This window comes from Lepus europaeus, chromosome 8, assembly GCF_033115175.1.
Source record: "Lepus europaeus isolate LE1 chromosome 8, mLepTim1.pri, whole genome shotgun sequence".
Classification (NCBI taxonomy): domain Eukaryota; kingdom Metazoa; phylum Chordata; class Mammalia; order Lagomorpha; family Leporidae; genus Lepus; species Lepus europaeus.
The window spans coordinates 37,249,959-37,272,502 of NC_084834.1; the positions used below are offsets into that span (position 1 = coordinate 37,249,959).

The following is a 22,544-nucleotide window of genomic DNA, read 5'->3' on the forward strand; positions in this document are numbered from 1 at the left end:
CCGCTCCATGTATATGCACATGTGTGTGCACATGAGAGTGTACATTTGGGGTGTGTTTGTGCGATTTTGCCTAGAAATTAAGGAATTAGGTGTATAGGATACAATTTAGAGTGAAAGCAGCATCACAAGCCCTTCATCACTTTAATTTCCTCATTCATTAATAAAACAATGATATTTTTGCTTATCAGTGCCTAATGAAGGATACATAGACTTGCTGACATTATTGGTATCCTACTGCTGCCATCAGACAGCTCGGTGTCTGTTTTGACGGGTGTAGAGATAGCCTGAATCAAGAGTGGGGTCTTGGAATTGAGCTTGAAATCATTTTGCAAAGAAGCTGTCCCCACACCCAGCCAATGATCCTTTCGCCACAGGCGAAGGATTAACCTACTGCGCCATGGCGCCAGCCCCGCAGGTCTTTTACATCTATTGAGATCCATTGTTACAACAGACACCTTGTCGAAACAAGGTGTCTACACGGGCAGCAACACACCTCTCTTTGCGTCTCTGGCCCACTGGCTTCCTTGCTTGTTGGTGCCAAGGTGTTCTCTATTTTCAGGTCCTCCCAGCTTGATCATCTCTAGAAGGTTTTGTCTGGACTTTGGGTGAAGATGGCTCTCACTTGACCCATTTCAAACTGAAATTTCTCTGTGAAGTAGCCCTCAGCCTTGCCAGGTGGCTTGAGGCTCTCGCACTGGAATTCCTCTGAGAAGGGAATGCAGGTGGAGTTGCGTGCCCTCCAAGTGATGAGATCACACACGGCTCCCTGCCCTCAAGCCAAGCTGCCACTGTATGTCTCTCCTGTAAATAGCACGCTTGTTTGAATTACAGTCCTGCAGCCGCTATTTTTATCTGTTTTAGAATACTTGGATGCAGGGCTGGAAAGCATATCATTAAATTGCTGTTAGTACTTGGCACCGTGTTATATAACACTTGTTACATAACACTTCCCCATCGTGTCAACAGAACATTCACTCAACCAGCCCCTGTAGATGGAGCCTAGGGGGTTGGTTAGGGTTTTAGGTGGGCACTTTGGGTTATGAGGAGCAGAGACTCTTGCAAGTTGCCTTCAAGCAGCTGGATTTTGTTGCCAGGATACCTGTGACTGTGACCAGAAGCCAGACAGACAGCAGGAGGGACAAGGCTCTCCCCTCCCCTTCTCCAGCTCTCTGACATCACAGGATCTGCTCCTCCTTTCGCTGATGACTGACATCAACCTTGTCTCTCTGTCTTTCCCTTTGCTCAGTGTATGCTTCCTATTACATGGCTTGCTGGCTGCATTTCTTTGCTCAGGGAATCCTTTTGGCTTCCACTTCTGTAGCTGTTAGGCTTTTCTCATAATGATCCCCAGTACAAATTCTTGAGAGGGTATGATTGTCCTGCCTCTTTTCATGTTAGACCACAGTTGAGCGCTGTGTGTTTGCCCTAACTGTGGAGCCTGGTTAAAGATGGCCTTATTCTACATGGTCATCCCTCAGTATCTGCTGGCGCCTGGGACCAGGACCCCCCAAGGATATCAAAGTCCAAGGATGCTCAGTCTTTTATATAAATTGCTGTAGTATTTACATATAACCTATGCACAACTTCTTGTATATAGTACCCTAAATCTCTCTAGACTACTTAGAATACTTAGTACAATGTAAATGTTATATAAATAGTTGCTATACATAAATCTATTTTTTAAATTTTTTTTTAACTTGAAAGAGTTAAAGAGATAGAGGGAAAGATATAGAGAGTGATCTTCTATCCACTTGTTCACTCCTTAAATGACTGCAACAGCCAGGGCTAGGACTGGCTGAAACCAGGAATCTGGGTCTCCCAAACGAGTGGCAGGAGTCCAAGTACTTGGGCCAGCTTCCGCTGCCTTCCCAGGTGCATCGGCAAGGAGTTGGTACCATCAAATGAAGCAGCTGGAGCTTGGACTGGCGCCCATATATGGGATGCTGGCAGTGCGGGCAGTGGCTTAACCTAATGCATCGCAATGCTGGCCCCATTTTTCAAATATTTTTGGTGGAGGTTGGTTGAATTGTGGATATCGAGGTCTGGCTGTATATGATACACTCTATCTCTCCAGCGCCTTGGTGTTATGCTGAGCCTTAGCAATTTGGAGGATAGCCGGGGACCTTCCAGGAAGTAGCAGGTACTTATTGGTTATATAGTTATAAAAGACGGATCTTCATTTAGTTTTTTATTCCTACATTAGCTCTTTTATTACTACTTTACTATAATAATATTATAGATGTTTATAATTATAAAATTTTATATTGTTACAACAGAATGAAAATTACTTCCAGTAATCAAAAAGATCTCTGCTTCCGTAACAATGTCGGTCCCCGGAGGTGACTGTGGGTGACAGTTTCATGTGCATCTTTCCAGGTAATTCCTAGGTCCGTAAAGCACAGACAGCCTCTTTCTTTGCCTTGCTTGTGCAAAGCCATGGGTCCTTACACATTTAGTGAATACTCAGTGATAAACGTGTTGAGCCGAAGTTATTCATTTACTTTTTGTAGTTTTTATTTTATGACCACAAGCTTTCTGGCCTCAGTGCCTGCTGTGAGGTTGAGCTGTGCAGTGCTGTGTTTATGAAAATATACCCCAATTTGTAGCACTGATGAGCTTCGTATTCCGGGGGGAAAAAAGGAACTTAAAATTTTCCAGAATGCAAAGGCCAAGCCTTTCTCTATGGCGGTGTTCCTGTGGGTGACACCCATTTAGGTAGTGACCCAGCGTTCACACATTGCATCCTAGCTTGAGATTTCTAGCTTGGCTATATGTAAAAAAAAAAAAAAAGAAAGAAAGAAAGAAACCTTCATTATAACCACCAGAGTAACCATCCGTTCATTTGATGGAATGGTCTCTCTCTGAGTAAAGCAGGTTTCAGTATAAGTTTTGAAGTAAATGGAAAAAAAAAAAAAAAAAAAACTGTGTGTTTTCTTATCATAAAAATACTGAAAGTACTCCAGATATCTTTGAAAACATAGAAGACCATAAAGAAAGTGAGATTATCACCTCATCCACTGAGTTTAACATTTATATTTTTGTAATATTTAAGAATGATTGGTAATATTGGTGAGATAATACTTTTGACAAACTGGAATCATACAGAACAAAACTTAGTTTTGTGTTGTCTTTTTTTCACATAACACACTAGATACATTTTACCATGTTGTTAAATAATTATTTGAGAATATGCTATCAAAGTGTCCAAATATCATCCTATAGATAAGGTATAACCTATGCAGAGGGTCTAGGTCATTATCAAAGGTAATTTTAGATTCACAGTTATTTCTGTTTCAAATATTATTTCATTGTGGAGATGCCCTTGATTATTCACAGTGCCCTAAATAAGAGGGCACTTGACTTAGAAGGAGGGCTGGCGTGTGGTGGAATGAGAAGGCCATGCCAAGATGGTCGCTGGCAATGGAAACTGCCTGGCAACAGGCTGTGATTGGATCGCTTTGGAAACCACATGGCAAAGGAGCCTGCCTGGCAACAGGCCCTGATTGGATTGCTTCAGAAACTGCCTGGCAACAGGGTGTGATTGGTTAGGGCACAGACTGCCCCTTGACCAGACTGGCTACCTTGGCTATTTAAGCTGCTGCACCAACTGAAATAAACGAGTCTGCGAGCTGCTCGCCTCAGGCCTGCTTTCACCCAACCCCCAGGGTCTGTGTGGTGACTCCGTGCCTCTTGCCCCCACCAGGCTCCTCCTCTGAGAACAAATCCACCTCAACACTGGCGGTTGTCTCAGGGCACGTGGCAGCTCCTGCAGATACAACCCACCCCGGACAAGGGGTCCGTGGGGCATAGCACACAGGTGTCCAGCAGTGATGGATGTGACTTCTGAGAATCAGGTGGGCTTCAAAGCCCACCTCACTGCCACCAGCACCCACAGGGCCATCCTTCCTCCCTCTCAGCTGGGCTGGCCCTGAAATATTTCAGTCCCAGGTTTTCAGACCTGCCTCCACAGACAAGATCGGGAGCCATCTGTCTTCATTGCCTTCATGGAAGAAGCTGTAATCTAAAGAAAGAGTTGGGAGCTAGCTTGAAAAATTGGATCATGCGGGATGTTTTGAGTGAGTGCAGTCCCCTTGTCTGCACTGGTCCATACCAGAGCATTTGGAGTCCCGGTGAAGTCTGAGAATAAGCTTGTTTGTGGGATGAAGTGCCCAGCACGTTCCTGGGGTCAGCTGGCTTCCTCAGTGGGCAGCCTGTGCATGCAGACCAACACTTAGAAGGGCCCCTGGGCTGGTGCCGTGGTTTAACAGACTAATCTTCCGCCTTGTGGCGCTGGCACACCGGGTTCTAGTCCCGGTCGGGGCACCGGATTCTATCCCGGTTGCCCCTCTTCCAGGCCAGTTCTCTGCTATGGCCCGGGAAGGCAGTGGAGGATGGCCCAAGTGCTTGGGCCCTGCACCCGCATGGGAGACCAGGAGAAGCACCTGGCTCCTGCCTTCGGATCAGCGCGATGCGCCGGCCGCAGCGGCCATTGGAGGGTGAACCAATGGCAAAAAGGAAGACCTTTCTGTCTCTCTGTCTCTCTCTCTCTCACTATCCACTCTGCCTGTCAAAAAAAAAAAAAAAAAAAAAAAAAAAAAAAAAAAAAAAAGAAGGGCCCCTGCTTGGTTTCATATTCCACTGTCGTCACCTTGAAATTCTAACTCATTTTTGAATAAGGGGCCCTGCATTTCGTTTTTTAGTGTATGCCATAAATGATGGAGCCGGTCCTCACTGGGGTATGACTTACTTGTCCCAGTAAGAAAATACTTGAATGATTGCTTCTCAGGCAGTTCCTCACAGAGAAGGAAAAATCGACTTCAGTGACTCTCCCTTTGTTCAGAGGAGGCCCAGGTGGCTTTAAGAGACGGACCTGCCAGGCGAATTGGAGCAGCTCCTGGAAGACTCGGCCTTCAAGGCTCCTGGGAGACTGGAGCAGTGCAAACGAATTGATGCTTCACAAAGGCCTTGCAGATAAAACTGCTTGATTTCAGCTTTCTGCTCTGCTCTGTTTGGTTACAAACCAGCCTTGGACGTTATCTCTTAAGGCAGAAAATGTGAAAGTCTTGGCTTCTTTCTCTGCTGTTGAACTTTAACTTTCGGCATACTTCTGTATCATGAGTTTCCCCACCTGCCTTTGCCATTCTTCTCCCAGTGGCCTGCTTCTCAGGGGTCTCTCAGGATCACCTAGTGCACTAGTCCAGATTCTCAACATTTTTAGTCCCATGCCCTTGGGATGAATATACAGTTAAGAACCTCGTGCCTGCTCTGTTCGTATAATCTTGCCTTTTATTGAGACACTATATGGTTGAGTTTTATTTTGGCTTGCATTATGAGAACAATGATTTTTTTTTTTTTTCATTTTACTAGGTAAAAAGGCTCTGGAATTGAGTGTGCTGTTTAAGAACTATAACATGATTCTAATACACACAGCCCTGAGATCATCCTTGAGCCTCCCTGCCCCTAATTTAGTGCCCTGCCAAGTTCCCGTTTTTGATATGTTTGCTACTGCTCGGCCTCCAGCTAAGAGCGGAAATTGAGATATGAAGCATTTAGAAACTTGGAGCAATTTGCCTGTTGAATTTAATAATAAAAACAAATTTGGAGGCTTGTATTTTTTGTCTTTTTTAAATTTCACTTTTAAGCATTTCATATGTAATGTATTTTATACAGTATCATTCTACAACAGATTAAGAACTAAAAAAATATACAAACACTGACTCCTAACCACAAAGAGTTTAAGAAGCACTGTCCTGGATCATGGGGTCAGCTGTTTGCTGTGCAAACACAGAGACTTTTCTGTCTCTCTTTCTCTCGAGTTTTGTTGTAAGGCTTATTTATTTATGTTAAAGGCAGAGAAACAGCAGGAGAGAGAGAGAGAGAGAGAGAGAGAGAGAGAGAGAGAGAAACCACCCATCCCCTGGTTCATTCCCCAAATGCCACCAACAGCCAGGGCTGGGCCAGGAACACCATCTGGGTCTCCCACAGGGGTGGCAGGAACCCAAGGACTTGAGTCATCACATGTTGCAGCCCAGGTGCGTTAGCAGGAAGCTGGATGGGGAGCCATGGTTGGAATCAGGTGTCCTAGTATGGGATGTGGGTGTCCAAAGTAGTGACTTAACCTGCTGCATCACATCAACTGCCTCAGAACTCACACTTTTTTTTTTTTTTTTAAGATTTTATTTATTCATTTGAGAGGTAGAGTTACAGACAGTGAAGGGGAGAGACAGAGAGACAGGTCTTCCTTCCATTGGTTCACTCCCCAAATGGCCACAACAGCTAGAGCTGCACCGATCTGAACTTCTTCCTGGTCTCCCACGTGAGTGCAGGGGCCCAAGGACTTGGGCCATCTTCTACTGCTTTCCCAGGCTATGGCAGAGAGCTGGATTGGAAGAGGAGCAGCCCAGACATGAACCAGCGCCCATATGGGATGCCAGAACCACAGGCAGAGGATTAACCTGCTGTGCCACAGCGCCAGCCCCAGAACTCACACTTTTAGAGATGAGTGTTTTCTAGCCTTCTTCTCAAGTCTTCATCTCTTTTAATTGTAGACCTCTCAGCAATTCTAACTATTTAAGGTAGATTTGTAAAGCATATTATATTGGGAATTGTGATAGATGAGTCAGTTCCAAAGATAATTCTTGGTTTCTCTTGATGGCCATCAAATTGAAAATTTTGTGGTCCACGTTTAAATACTCAGCATAGTGTGCTGAATTTAAAGCTTCAAGAGTTCTGAGATAAACAAAGCAATGCTTTTCCTTAAGAGCAGAAAATCTAGTGGGAGAAAGTTACACTTTTGATTTTTAAGTAGAAGAGTATGTTGGGATCTGGCATTGTGGTGCAGCCACTGCTTGCAATGCCAGCGTCCCATTTGAACGCCAGTTCAAGTCCTGGCTGCTCCACTTCCAGGAGAGCTCCCTGCTAACACGTCTGGGAAAGCAACAGAAGATGGCCCAAGTCCTTGGGCCCCTGCATCCTCATGGGAGACCTGGATGAAGCTCCTGGCAACCGGCTTCAGCCGGGCTCAGCCTCAGCATCAGTCTCAGCCATTGCAGCCATATAGGAAGTGAACCAGCGAATGGAAGACCTCTCTTTCCCTCTCTCTCTCTCTCTCTCTCTAACTCTTGCCTGTGAAATAATTAAATAAATCTTAAAAGAACAAGAAAGAGTGTGTTGATTATTTTAGTAATACAGAGTGAAAGGTGGTCGGCAGAGCCCTGGAGAGGAAAGAATTATTTGCCTGTGGATTTGGGGGTTGAATGAACGCATGGGACATCGCTGAGCAAAAGCAGAACGTATGCGTTTGTGACCTTTGACCTGGCTATTGAGGGAACTAGAACTTGGCCAGCGAAACATTTATGCGAAGTGTTGACAGCTTAGAAAGAAACAAGGCTTGTTCCAGGTCCTGTGAAATGTGTTTTGTGGCTGGAGTCGGAATGTGGGGCAGCAGATTCTGAGTGTTTTTGTTCAGTTACTTCCGGGCCCTGTCCCTTGTAGCTGCAGCTGAGGTTAGGACTTCCAGGGAATGGATCAGTTATACCTAAGGATCAGCGGTGGAGAGGCCAGGTGGACGGCAGGAAACTTCCCTCCCTCCAGACGGTGGGGCAGCCACGGTGCTGATGCATGGAGGTCGCACTTAGCAGTCGAAGGTTTATAGAGAAGACAGACAAGCGAGCAAATCCAAGGAAGCTGCTTCTCTGGCTGCACAGAGATCAGGGACTATTTGCTATTAGTGGAGACCTCCAGGCGGTAAATTCCAAATGCCCAACCTGGACCTGTCAGTAAATGTCAGCACAGTCGGAAAGACAAATAACTCACAGGAACGGAAACTGGGGTGGCCAGCAGGCATAAACTTAATAATAAGCCAACAAATGCAAATATGAGCAATGAATACTCATACCGTTTCCCAATCTTAATATTGGTGAAAGTTAAACAGTGTGGTAATGCCAAGTGTTGGAGTTATTGTGAATAAAGAGGTGTTCTTTCTTTTTTTTTAAGAGGTGTTTTTATCTTTCTTGGTAAGACTGGAATGTGCCACAACCCACTTTGGAGAGGTTTTGTGATATCTGGTAAGGTTTAAAATATACTTACCCTGGAGCCAGCATTTGCATTCTAAAGATACATGCTTACGTGCTGAAGGATTCATGAGCATGGAATACAATTACAGTGTCTTTTTTAGATTTATCCATTCATTTGAAACTCAGAGTTACAGAGAGGAGAAGAGAGAGAGAGATTCCATCCTTGATTCACTCTCCAGATGGCCACAATGGCCAGGGCTCGGCAAGACCAAAGCAAGGAGTCAGGAGCTTCTTCTAGGTCTCCCACACAGGTAGCAGGAGCCCAAGCACCTGGGCCATTCTCTGCTGCTTTTCCAAGGTGCATCAGCAGGGAGCTGGATCTGAAGAGGAGCAACTGGGACAGAAACTGGCGCCCATAAGGGATGCCAGTATTGCAGGTGGCAACTTTACCTGCCACGCCACAACACTGTCTCCCACTACATTATCTTTTGAAAGCAAAACATTAGAGATAAATTCAGATGTCCTTCGCTAGGAAAATTGATCTGTTATGGTATAGTTATGAGAAGAATACAGGTTGAGCATCCCTAATCCAAAAATGGTCAATCTATAATGCTCCACAATCGGAAACATTTTTTTTGCCTGCTCTCAGATTTTCTAATTAAGGATGCTAGGCCAGTGAGATCTATGCAGATATTCCAAATTCTAAAAAATTCTGAAATCTGACACACTTCTGGTACTAAGCATTTTGGAAAAGGTGTTCTTATCCTATGTTGTACAACATTTAAAACGAATGAATCAGATTTGTAAGTATAACCTTGGCAAATGTTACATATTAATGGGTGAAAACAGTAAATTGTACAATATCTATTCTTTTTCATTAGCACAAATTATAGAATACTCATTAGTGTTAAGTTACCATGTACATACATGTCAGGCAATAGAAGCATAAATGTGTAGGTGAGGGGTTGCCATTGTGGTATGATGGGTTAAGCTACCGCCTGAAAGCCGGCATCCCAGTCAGAATCCCAGCTGCTCCACTTCCCATCCAACTCCCTGCAGATGTGCCTGGGAAAGCTGCTAAACTGGCCCAAGTGTGCTTGGACCCCTGCACTCATATGGAGACCTAGAAGAGGGTCTGGGCTACTGGCTTTGGCCTGGCCTTGCCCCTCGCCACTGTGGCCAGTGGGAGAATGAATTCGCAGATGGAAGATCTCTCTCCCTCTCTCTGTTACTCTGCCTGTTAAATAAACAAACATATATTTTAAAAGAACAAACCTCCTTTAAAGAAGAAAAGCATGGGGCTGGCATTCTGGTGTAGTGGGCTAAGCTGCCTACGATGTCAGCATTCCATATGGGTGCAAGTTTGAGTCCTGGCTGCTCCACTTCTGATCCAGGTCTCTTTCTGTCTCTCCCTCTGTCTCTGTAAGTCTGCCTTTCAAATATAAAAAGCGAGTCTTAAAATAAAAGAAAGAAAGAAAAGCGTGTTGGTAGGAGGAATACAAAACAATTTGAGAGTAGTTAATAGAGGGGAATGGGGTTAAGGAAGTATTAAGAGAACTTTATACTGTGTCTCTTGTATTATCTTTTGAAAAACAGATACGAAGCAGATAAGACAGAGTGGTGGTAGCTGTACATGGGGCCTGCAAAAGTTCATGAAAAATACATGCTATGGGGAGGGGGGACTGCATGGATTTCAGTTTTTTGGCAGCAAAATAACTTGATCTTCTAATCCCATTTTCCATGAATCTCTGAAATATTGTTAAAATGTGTAATTTCCTATACATCTCTGTGATTTTGAGTTATTTTCTTAAACAGTTGTGCCTGGTGTATACCCGGCACTCCATGGGATAGGTTATTATTGCAGGTCAGGAAGCAGGGCGGGACGATGAAGGAGCTGTCCGGTACGTGACCCACGCTGGCCCCTGCTCCTTCCCTGTCTGCCGTGGACTTCGTGGATGTCGGCTTCTCTAGCTGGCACATGGCTGAGGGAACGGGGGAGGCCGAGTGATCTTGAGATCCTGGCCAGCTTAGCAATCAACTGTCCAGAACCACGGATATACAGATCATTGTCCTGAGCACAATTCCGTGCCCAGCACCCTCCTGACGCTTCCCCGCCTGCAGCGCCGCGGTCCCACCAGCCAGCATCCCACCAAAGCTGCAGCCTTCGCACGCCCTCTAGGGCTCCCAGCCAACGTGCAAATGCAGCTGTACCAGTTCCGCAGAGCGCCTTCTAAATCTCCTTGAAAACAGCGCTTCGATACCCCTGAGCTGGTGTAATAGGTAGATAGATGCAGGAAAGAGTTATTCTGAGGGCCATAATTTCATTTAGTTATCTCCTGCGATCAAAGATTGTTTAACACCAGAAGTGGTTGCCTGGAGCAGCTGTTAAAGCAGCGCTTTGTGTGGGAGATGATGAGAAGATTCAGTATTTTGACAGCCACGGCAGAGGTGTGAGTAAGAAGACTTCTAAGAAAATCCTGAACCCTGCTTTTTTGTAGCGGGTGAGGATCCTCTAGCCCAGATTTCCTGTACGGATGGAGGAGAGAGGCGGGGTGTTTTCCCTTTCCTCAAATCTTGACTTCTTCTATCACTTAAATTTAGACAGCAGTGACCATTTGTTATTTAGGTTTTTTTTTTTTTTTTTTTAAATACGTAACTCACCTGTCCATCAATTGTGTGTTCAAGGCTTCCTGGGCTCCAGGCAAAACTACAGGACCTGTGAGTCTGAAAGAATCGGTTAGACCCTGCATCGGGGGCTCCGCTAGTCTGGAGAGAAGAGACAGAGCGAGGCAGGCCATGCAAGTAATTCCAAGTTGGTGGTGCCAGTTGGGCATGGGTGCCCAGGCCAGTGAGCTGGCATCCAGTCAGAAGCCCTCACCGCCGGGTGGGTTTACTTTAATCCAGTGAGTTTTCTTTATCTCTGATTGACACCAGGGTTTTGTTCATGAGACTAATGGATGCTGGAGATGGATATTACCTGGGAACATTGTGTTGATCAAGATAGTGTGGATTGGACTGGACCTTTTCAGAGGTCTTCCCTCTTTGTGTTACAGGGAACAAAAGTTTAATGGGTCTGGGAGTTGGGACGTGGCGGGGCTAGGACGGAAGCAGTCCAGACCCAGGGCTGGGCCCACTGCCCGCCCAGTGAACTGCCGGCCCGGGGGGGAGGCTCTGTCCAGGAAGACACTCTCAGAGACTCTGCCACTGCCGGGAGGCTTGCTGTTTCTTTCTTCTCGTGATTGAAGGAGAGAGACGGATGACACGCTCAGTGATAGTGAGTGATGTGTCAGTTAACATGGGGGGAAATCCAGTTTCCTCAGCCAGCGCTGACTTCTGCTTTTCCTAGTACTGTACTCTTCCGTCTGTAGATGACTGAGCAGTAATTAGCTGTCTTCTTAGTAAATCCCACACACAGGAAAGCAAAAAGGCACATGTACAAGGGTGCTTCCAGAAGTTTGTTGAAAATGAAATTAGAAGATAAGTTTCTTTTGATTAAAAAAAATGGAAATACATGTAGAGTTTCTCTTAATAGGCATTTTCCATGAATCTTTTGAAGAGTCCTTAAATGCATGGATTTTAATTTTTTTGCACCAAAGTCAACTAATTTTTTTCAAGATTTATTTATTTATTTAAAAGGCAGAGTTAACACACAGAGAGAAAAGGCAGAGAAAGAGAGCGAGGCCTTCCATCTGATGGTTCACTCCACAATTGGCCACAACAGCCGGAGCTGTGCAGATCCGAAGCCAGGCGCCAAGAGCTTCCTCTGGGTCTCCCACGCAAGTGTAAGGCCCCAAGGACTTGGGCCATCTTCTACTGCTTTCCCAGACCATAGCACAGAGCTGGATGGAAGTGGAGAAGCTGGGTCTCGAACCCGCGTCCGTATGGGATGCTGATGCTTCAGGCCAGGGTGTTAACCCACTGCGCCGCGCTGGCCCCAATTTTTTTTTTTTTAAGATTTATTTATTTCAAAGGCAGAATTACTGAAAGAGAAAGAGAGAGAGAGAGAGAGATGTTCCAGCTGCTGGTGCACTCCCCAAATGGCTGCAATGGCCAGGGGTGTGTCTGGCCAAAGCAGGAGCCAGGAGCTTCAGCCAGATCTCCCTAGTGGGTACAGGGGCTCAAGCACTTGGGTCATCTTCCAATGCTTTCCCAGGTGCATTGGCAGGGAGATGGATCGGAAGTGGAGCAGCTGGGACTGGAACCGATGCCCATATGGGATGCCACTGTCTCAGGCTGTGGCTTTACCCATTGTGCCACAGCACCAGCCCCCAAAGTAAACTTTTAATTCCATTTTCTGTTTTTAAAGTATTTTTACAAGATATAGTGATGTGTCTGTTCATTTAAAAAAAAATACTTATTTCTTTATTATTTGAAAGGCAGAGTTACAGAGAGGCAGAGGTATAGAGAAAGAGAGAGGTCTTCCATCTGCTGGTTCATTCCCCAGCTGGCCGCAATGGCCGGAGCTGGTCCAGTCTGAAGCCAGGAGCTTCTTCTGGGTCTTTCACATGTGAGCAGGGGCCCAAGGACTTGGGCTATCTTCTACTACTTTCCCAGGCCAATGCAGAGAGCTGGATCAGAAGTGGAGCAGCCAGGATTTGAAGCAGCGCCCGTATGGGATGCCCGCACTGCAGGCCACAGCTTTACCCACTAAGCCACAGCACTGACCCCTAATTCCATTTCCCTGTGAACCTTTTTGAAATAGCCTCATAGGAAATTACCCCTTTGGAAAACTCTGCAGCTTCTAAGAATTTTATTTTATATGTATTTCATACAAATCAGAGCAAACAAGTAAGTTTTCCTTATTAGCAAAATTTGTATTTTCTGGTGTGCTCAGGACAGCTAATAGTCCCTGTGGCTTGGAGTGGATGGAAATGGATTCTTTGCCCTTAGACACAGACCGTGGACAACTGGAGAGCTTCCCCATGGTCTACCTCACATAGGCTTCCTTGATGAATAACCCTGGTTCAGGAAGGCAAGTGCTGCTATTTATTTATTTTTTTATTTTTTCTTTTTGACAGGCAGAGTGGATAGTGAGAAAGAGAGACAGAGAGAAAGGTCTTCCTTTTTGCCGTTGGTTCACCCTCCAATGGCCGCTGTGGCCGGCGCATCATGCTGATCCGAAGCCAGGAGCCAGGTGCTTCTCCTGGTCTCCCATGCGGGTGCAGGGCCCAAGCACTTGGGCCATCCTCCACTGCCTTCCTGGGCCACAGCAGAGAGCTGGACTGGAAGAGGGGCAACCGGGATAGAATCCGGCACCCCAACCGGGACTAGAACCCGGTGTGCCGGCGCCGCAAGGCAGAGGATTAGCCTGTTAAGCCACGGCGCCAGCTGCAAGTGCTGTTATGATTGCTCCACAACTGAGGAAGCGAAAGCCCTGAGCAGATACGTGGCCCGTCCTGCTCTGGAGAATGGGTTCCACCACTGGCAGAGGCAGACTGCACTTTTCTCATCATGAGCTGACTTTTCCCGTTACCCTAGGCTGCTTGAGTGGAGGGCAGGCAGGGTATGATTTGATGTGTTGGGAACCCAACTAAGTCCCGTTATCTCAGTCTTCAACAATTCTGTGACAGTGACATTATCTCCCTATTTTGCAGTTCAGAAGACAGAGGCTTTGGAATCAAGTGTGTGCCCTAAGATTATATTCAGCTAGTCGGACTTCCTAATTGGCCCTTTCGAGTTGAAGTTCTGCTGTGTTCTGAACTGCCACTAGCTTTGGAGTCATCGTGGGCATTTCAATTATGGGAGTCCTTGGAACGCATCCTGCAGACTAAGGGAACTGGTGTTTTATGCCCTGCAGAAGTGTTGTGTGTGTGTGTGTGTGTTTAAGATTTGTTTTATTTATTTGAAAGGCAGAGTTATAGAGAGAGACAGAGAGGTCTTTGTCTTCCATCTGCTGGTTCACTCCCCAAGTGGCTGCAACGGCCAGAGCTGGGGCAGGCCAAAACCAGGAGCCGGGAGCTTCATCCAGGTCTCCCACATGGGTGCAGGGTAGCACCCTGTTCCTGTGTTTCCCACATGGGTGCAGGGTAGCCCCCTGTTCCCATGTTCTTTTTTTTTTTTTTTTTTTGGACAGGCAGAGTGGACAGTGAGAGAGAGACAGAGAGAAAGGTCTTCCTTTGCCCTTGGTTCACCCTCCAATGGCCGCAGCGGTCGGCGCGTTGCGGCCAGCGCACCGCGCTGATCCTAAGGCAGGAGCCAGGTGCTTCTCCTGGTCTCCCATGGGGTGCAGGGCCCAAGGACTTGGGCCATCCTCCACTGCACTCCCGGGCCATAGCAGAGAGCTGGCCTGGAAGGGGGGCAACCGGGACAGAATCCGGTGCCCCCACTGGGACTAGAACCCGGTGTGCCGGCACCGCTAGGCAGAGGATTAGCCTGTTGAGCCATGGCGCCGGCCCCCCATGTTCTTTTATACTAGTGCAGGAGATGCTCGGTGCATAATCCCTGCTCAGTGTGGATAAAGGCGCACACCTCCCTCCTGGGATCGTTGGTGGTTGAAAGAGAAATCTGTGCTGATGACAGCCGCCCGGTTTGAAGCTGTCAGAATCTATTTGCTATGACCATGTCCCTGACAGCTTGGCTTGGAAGACTGAAAAAAGACTGCTGCCGTAGAGACAGGGCTGGGCATCGCCTGCATTAGCTGGGCTGCCTCAGCAGAGTGCTCTGGGCAGGCTTCTTACGGGCACTTTCCAGCTTTGACCACTGAGCTGCCTTCTGCTCCGAATTTCTTTTCCCTTGTCAGCTTCCGTCCTGGAGAGAGAAGGCACTGCCTTTTCTTGAGCAAGCGGTGGTATAGTGGGCATTCGCATTTCTCACGTATAAATGACTCAATTCACTTGCTGAAGAGTCAGGATTTTCTGGACGTGGATGATATGAGTAAGTTTCCCCCAGGGCCTTGTCAGCCTGGGAAAGATAGTCATTGAGGTTCCTGACCCAAGAACTCAGCTCTGTGCACCCAGAGTGCCTGTCCTGACACTGAGGCTGTCGCTGTGGTGTACTGCCTGGCTCCAGCGTCCCTGGCTGGAGCGGTGGATGTCACAGAGAGCAAAGGGCCCTGCTGTTGAAATGGGATACCGTTCTGTTGCACAGTTCTTGTCCACTCCCAAACACGGTGTGAGAACACTGCTTGGCTCTCGCCTTAGTAGATTACAAATACCCTGGGCACTCCGACTCTTCCTACTTCATGCCCACAGAGTTTGTCTGGCACCTACTAGGAACTTCATTAATATTTGCCGACCTGAGTTGTACTAATTTCAATACAAAAGTAAAGAGGAGCAAATTAAAATACAACGTGGGGCGGTGGGTTCCTGTGACTGGTTCCTGCGGCCTTGTCCGGTTCTTAAGGGTTTGTTTCCTAGCGAGAAAGGGAGAAACAATGCACGTGTGACATAATGGAGGTACAGCAGAGACCCCAGCGTGTGAGTGCTTACTCCCTTATTGATTTTTATTTTGAAGAGACACTCATAAATGCTGGCACATGTCAGGGGCTGTGCTGGGAGCTTTGTTAGCTTTCCATATTTTTGAGTCCAGCTTGGCTTGTGCAGGTTTTGTTGGAGGTGGTTATAACAAATAATGTGGAACTAGCAAGCAGCGTGTCTGAGACAAACGTTTATCAAGATGTGGGGCAGGAAATGGGGATGTCAAGCAGTCCAGCAGAAAGGATGTATTCGCACTGCTTTGGGAGTTTGGGGAAGTTCCGAGGAAATCCTAACCTGTTGTCCCCTGTTCTGCCTTCAGGCCTGCTGGTGGGTACCCTTGACGTCGTGTTGGACTCCAGTGCCCGGGTCGCTCCGTACCGAATCCTGTACCAGACTCCAGATTCTCTGGTCTATTGGACCATTGCCTGTGGTAAGGAGTGATATTCTTTTTTTTTTTTTTAAAGATTTATTTATTTATTCAAAAGAGTTACACAGAGAGAGAGGAGAGGCAGAGAGAGAGAGAGGTCTTCCATCCGCTGGTTCACTCCCCAATTGGTCGCAATGGCTGGAGCTGTGCTGATCCAAAACCAGGAGCCAGGAGCTTCCTCTGGTCTCCCATTTGGGTACAGGGGCCCAAGGACTTGGGCCATTTTTTTCTGCTTTCCCAGGCCACAGCAGATAGCTGGATCGGAAGTGGAGCAGCCGGGACTCGAACCGGTGCCCACATGGGATGCCGGCACTGCAGGTGGTGGTTTTACCCACTATTCCACAGCGCGGGCCCCAGGAGTGGTATTCTGAGATACTCGGAGATACTCAAGCTTGCAGAGGAGCATCAGGACTGACTACTTGTGTAGGAGGGAAGGATTATGTGCTTCCTGCATGCAGTCAGCTGGTATTCAAGGGTAATTCACCTTGGCTGTTTCAACTCATTGAATTCAGAAGCTCAATGGCCATAATACAACAAAGGCTTCTTTCTTACTGTGGTAAAATCTTATGCAGATCAGGTAGCCTCCTGCAGTGGAGTGACATGCTCTGGAACATGAGCTCGCCAAGGTCACCTTACAAGGAAAGAATGGGAGCATGGAGCACTCCTGTGTTGAGCTCCTCAGCCCAGACAGGGCACACAGCACTTCCACTTACACCTGGGAGTGGTCACATGGGCTCAACCCAACAGCAAAGGAAGTTGGGAAATTATAAGGAGCATCTGGAGTACTTGGGTATACTGAATGTATGTGGTATGTCCTATGGCAGTATTCCTGTCGAGTACAGATAATTTATTTCACCTGCTGATAAAATCATTGATACTGGGATGTGCTTGAAATGGTAAACAGCCCTGTTACTATTGGACTACTCACGTGAAATTCTAATCCAAATTGGCCAAGGTATTTGTTTGCTCGTAGCTTTTAAAATGACAACAGGAAAAGCAAGACTCCTGAACAGTTAATTCAAAAAGAATTTTTAGCCTCCATGATTGTTTATATCAATAGACTTTATCTTTAGGATTTTTAGAAAAGTTGAGCAGATATTGAGAGTGTCCATGTACCCCCTACGTATATAATTTTCACTATTATTAACACCTCAGTATGGTACTTTTTTGGAATTAATGAACTAATATTGATACACTATTACCAAATAAAATCCATAGCTGATCTATATTCTCTTCAGTCTTCCTGATATTCTTTGTCTGCTCTGGTCTCCCAGCTTTATACTCTTGGGTGTGTAAGTTTCTAAGACTTCCCTTGTTTTGAATGAGCTTGACAATTTAAGGGATACTGGCCACGCCTGCTGTCGAATGCTCTTCTGTTGGAATTCGATGAGTTTTTAAAATAAATAGACTGGAATTTTTTGAGAAAGATCACAGGGATGAAGTGCATTTTGATTTTACTATGTTAGTATGATCACCTACCCAAACTAGAGGTTTTCAGGATTCCCCACTGAAAAGTTACTCCTTTTTTCCCCTTTTCAACTCTACTATTTGGAATGAAGTAGCTATGCACAGTCTACATGTAAGGAGTGGGAAATTCTTTTCTTCATCCATTGAAGTAAACTATCTACATAATTTATTGGAAATTATTATGCACAGTATGTTTGTCTCTTCTCCCTCATTATTCATGTGTTTATATCAAAATGGACTAATGGGTATTTATTTTACACCCTGAGTTAGAATCCAATGCTACTTTAATTTTTGCTCAAATTCTCTTATCTTTGGCAGTTGGGAACTCTTAGTTGAGTTTATTCATGTTTTTAAAATGTTCTAAACTTGGTAGGTAGTGTTGTGCTAGTATCTAAACATATAAAGACCATTAGATTTGGTCTGTGCTCTTGAGAAACTCAAAGTACTGGGGATACAAGTAAATAATGTTTTATACCCTCCAGTTCCATTTGATTCCTGCATGCCCAATTAAATACCGGAATCTAGGCTATAGGGGAAGATATCTAAGCATGATTTCAGTCTACCGGAAAGCTACTAGATCTGGAATCTAGTTCTACCTGAAATCTGACATTGCAGATGAGATGCAAACAGCCTCACTGAGAGACAGTTGACTACTTTCACTGATGACACATTTCTGTGAATGAAGGGGTGACTTCAGGGCTTAGGACATTGGGAAACCACTCAGAAGTGAAGGATGGGACTTGGGTGGGAGGAAGCATCAGGGAGAGCCACTAAGCCACTCAACTTGGTGCGGGTATAGAATGGACACTTTGCCTCATCCTCACTTCCAGCCATTTTCGCCCATTGTCCCCTGATTGTCTTCGAGAACTTTTTGGGTTAGGAGCTCCTCCTCAGATTTCTCAGTGAAGTACTCCGGGTTTCTCCTGGTCTTCCCAGGCCAGTTTATGGTAGTGCCTTCATCCGGGTCTCCCACATGGTTGGCAGGTGCTCAAGTACTTGGGCCATCTTCCACTGCTTTCTCAGGCACATTAGCAGAGAGCTGGATCAGAAGTGGAGAAGCCAAGACTCGAACTGTTGCCCAGATGGGATGTCAGTGTCTCAGGTGGCAGCTTTACCCTCTAGGCCCCAATGCCAGCCCCACAGCTAGTTTTGTTGAGCTGGTTACACTCTACAGTTCTCTCTCTCCTTACTCACCAGTTGACTAGCACCTCAGGCTCACACTAGACTACTAAATAGGTGCACATTTGTCCTCAGCAGCTGGTTTGCTTGGACATGGCTCTGCAGAGCCAGGAAGAAATCCAGTCTTTTGTGCTCCGTAGCTTTCTGTGGGGAAAAGTAGAAGGCAATTCATTTAGTTCTCTCCCCATTCAAGGAGCAAGAAGGTTCTAACAGTGAGAAGGGTTGTATAGTTCAGTGGGATTGTGGATACAGAAATGAAAGTGATTGGAAACCTTATGTTACAAAAGAAGTTCTCTTCTCAGGAGAAGAGCTAGAGAGAAAGAGAAGGAGGAAACCATTGAGAGTTTCTTCTGGGTACATCTAACTTCCAAACAGGACTAATATTGGAAACGGGGTAGAGTGGGTATGTTTGAGTGATCCTCACTGTTACATACTTCTGAACATTGTCTTGATTTGGCTTCCCATTGAATGTTTCTCTTTTCTTTACCATTCCAAAAATCTCATCAAAATTGAGAGATACATAAGCTATCATCTTGTCCACCCCTCTTATTTTGTTTTTCAAAAAGTTTGTTTGTGTGTTTGTTTTATTTGGAAGGCAGAGATAGACAGAGAGAGAGATCTTTATATGCTATCTTACTCCCCAAATGCCCATAATAGTGTGGACTAGATTAGGCTGAAGTCAGGAGCCCAGAATTGGATCTGTGGGTGGTAGGGACCCAACTCATTGAGCCATTACCTCTGCCTCCCAGGGTGAACATTAGCAGGAAGCTGGAATCAGAGGTGGTGCCAGGATATGAGCCCAGGTACTCTGATATGGGATGTGGGTGACCCAACTGGCATCTTAGCTGCTATTGCGAATGCCCATTCCCCTCTTATTTTAATGGGATACAGAGTCAAAGTAGATTGTTCAAGTTCATGTTCTTGGTAATAGAAAGTTATATAGAGTGCAAATCAAGTCCTCAGGTAACCCCACTCCTATCCCAACACGTCTAAGTGGCACCATGCTGGCTTTTGTGATTAAACATTCTTTTAGTCAGCAGCTGGTAAGACCCAGAGTTTAATTAAAGATTGCTAATTAGTCTGCTCTTGCTATTTCTCCACAGTAGACAGAGAAAATGCTGGGTAATTTCGTTGCTTTTCACATGAGATAGACATAATGTGAAAGTTGATAAGTATTTTTAAAATCCTTTCCTGGTGTTTGTACTCCAAAGATTATTCTTGTATCCTTGGGAACACAGCAGCTCAAAAAAAAAAAAAAAACTTGATTTTTTTCTTTAAGCAATATATACTCATTTTGAAAATTAGGAAATGTAAGTAAACAAAAAATTTAAAAATTTATAATATTACATCACAAATATCACATTCCAGTTTTTAAAAACATATACTTTATATATTTATATATGTATATATTATATATAAGTGATATACACAATGTGTGTATATATATATATACATGCTATCTTTATATATATATTTAAAAGCAAGTAAAAATAAGGGCTGTTTAATATATTGGATATACTTTCCATGTCAATAAAATATATTTCCATAACATCAATTTTAATAGGCAGGTAATATTTTATTACATATAAGACATTTTTTCTTTTTTAAAAATTTTATTTAAGGTATACAAATTTCATGTATTTTCTATATACAGATTCAGAAACCTAGTGATACTTCTCACTCTATCCTCCCTCTGAACCACTCTCCCACTTTTCTTCCTCCTCTCCTATTTCCACTCTTAATTTTACAAAGATCTATTTTCAGTTAACTTTATACTCATAAGATTAACTCTACCTAAGTAAAGAGTTCAACACATAGTATGGAGAAAAAAGCACTGTCCCTCAACAGTTGAGACAAGGGCTGTAAACAATAACTGAATCTCAGAATCTCAATTTCATTCTTATACATTACATGTTAGGTACTCTATTAGTTAATATTGATCAGGGAAAACATATGGTATTTGCCTTTTTGAGACTGGCTTATGGCCGGCGCCGTGGCTTAACAGGCTAATTCTCCGCCTTGCAGCACCAGCACACCGGGTTCTAGTCCCGGTTGGGGCGCCGGATTCTATCCCGGTTGCCCCCCTTCCAGTCCAGCTCTCTGCTGTGGCCCGGGAAGGCAGTGGAGGATGGCCCAAGTGCTTGGGCCCTGCACCCCATGGGAGACCAGGAGAAGCACCTGGCTCCTGGCTTCGGATCAGTGTGGTGTGCTGGCCGCGGCGGCCACTGGAGGGTGAACCAACGGCAAAAAGGAAGACCTTTCTCTCTGTCTCTCTCTCTCACTATCCACTCTGCCTGTCAAAAAAAAAAAAAGAGACTGGCTTATTTCACTAAGTATAATGGTTTCCAGTTGTATTCATTTTGTTACAAAAGACAGGATGTCTTTTTTGACCACTGAGTAGCATTCTTTATGCAGTCTTCAGTCTAACGCTCTCCCAACTGAGCTACTTTGGCTCCAGGAGCCTTCCATCTGGAAGCAAAAAGATAATAACTACCACCAGGATATGCACAAGAATAAAATTCATACAGAAGAATAAAACAGATACAGAAGTAAAAAATTTGGATAAACCATTCACTATGGAAAACCACCAAGCCACAAAAATAAAGACAGAAAGGAGCAAAGAGTACGCAGAGCAATAAGAAAACAATTAATGACATGACAGGACTAAATTCTTACCTATCAATAAAAAGTTTGAATGTAAAAGGATTAAATTCTCCAATGAAAAGATACAGACTGGCTGGATAGATACGAAAACAACACCCACACCATACACAAAGCTCACACCACTAGTTAAGACACACATAGATGGGAAATAAATAGACAAAGATATTCCATGCAAACAGCAAAAGGCAAACAGGAGTAGCTATGCTCAGATATAACAGATATTAAGTCAAAACTGTAAAAAGACAAGGTCATTACTTAAGTGGTAAAAGACCAGTTCAGGGGCCAGCAATGTGGCATAGTAGGTTAAGCCCTTGCCTGTAGCACCAGCGTACCACGTGGGCACTGGTTCAAGTCCCGGCTGCTCCACTTCTGATCCAACTCCTGACTAATGGCTTGGGAAAGCAGTGGAAGATGGCCCATGTACTTGGGCCCCTGCACTCGCATGGGAGATGCAGAAGAAACTCCTGGCTCCTGGCTTCTGTCTGGCCCAGTTCCAGCCATTACAGCTATTTGGTGAGAGAACCAACAGATGGAAGATCGATCTCTCTCTCACTCTCTCTGTATCTCCCTCTGTGTGTGAGTCTTCCTCTGTGTCTGTAATTCTGCATCTCAAATAAATAAGTAAATCTGAAAAAGAGCAGTTCCACAATAAGACATAAAAATTGTAAATATGTATGCATCCAATATCATACCAACCCAATATATAAAGCAAATATTATTAGAGCCAAAGAGAAAGATATACTCCAACACATACTAGTTGGGGACATCAGTGCCCTATTTTCATTAATAGATAGATTATCCAGACAGAAAATCAGCAGATAATTTAAAGTAGTTGGACTACACCATTGACCAACAGAACCTAATATTTACTGAATGTTTAATTCAGCAACTTCCTATGCAACACTCTCCAGGATAGGTCATATGTCAGGCTAGAAATCAAGTCTCAGCAAATTTTTTAAAACTGAAATAATATCATGTATGCTGTATGACTGTAATATAATAAAGCTAGAAATCAATAAGAACAATAGAAAATAAATGATATAAGGAAAATGAGTAACATATCTTGAATAACCAGTTGGTCATTGTGTAAACTGAAAGAGAAACCAAGAAGATCTTTGAAACAAATGAAAATGAAAAATATCAAAGCCTGTGGGACACAGGAGAAGCAGGATTAAGAGGGAAGTTTATAGCAATAAATGACATAAAAAAAATCTGAAGATTTCAAACAAACAATCCCCTAAGGATCTAGAAAAGGAAGGACAAAGCCCAAACTTAATAGAAAGAAAGAAGAAAAGAAAGGAAATAGCAACTTGAAAAAATACAAAATAAGGAGTTGGTTTTTTGGAAAAGATAAACAAAATCAACAGACCTTTGGCA

At 44.8% G+C, this 22,544-nt stretch overlaps 1 protein-coding gene across 1 annotated transcript in view; it reads left to right on the forward strand.

Annotated features, from left to right (window-relative positions):
- TBC1D9 (TBC1 domain family member 9) overlaps positions 1-22,544 on the forward strand; it is a 124,494-nt gene that overhangs the window by 38,340 nt on the left and 63,610 nt on the right. Inside the window, exon 2 of the mRNA XM_062199577.1 lies at positions 15,750-15,860. Coding sequence (XP_062055561.1) covers positions 15,750-15,860 — 111 coding nt within the window. The remainder of the gene's footprint in view (positions 1-15,749; positions 15,861-22,544) is intronic.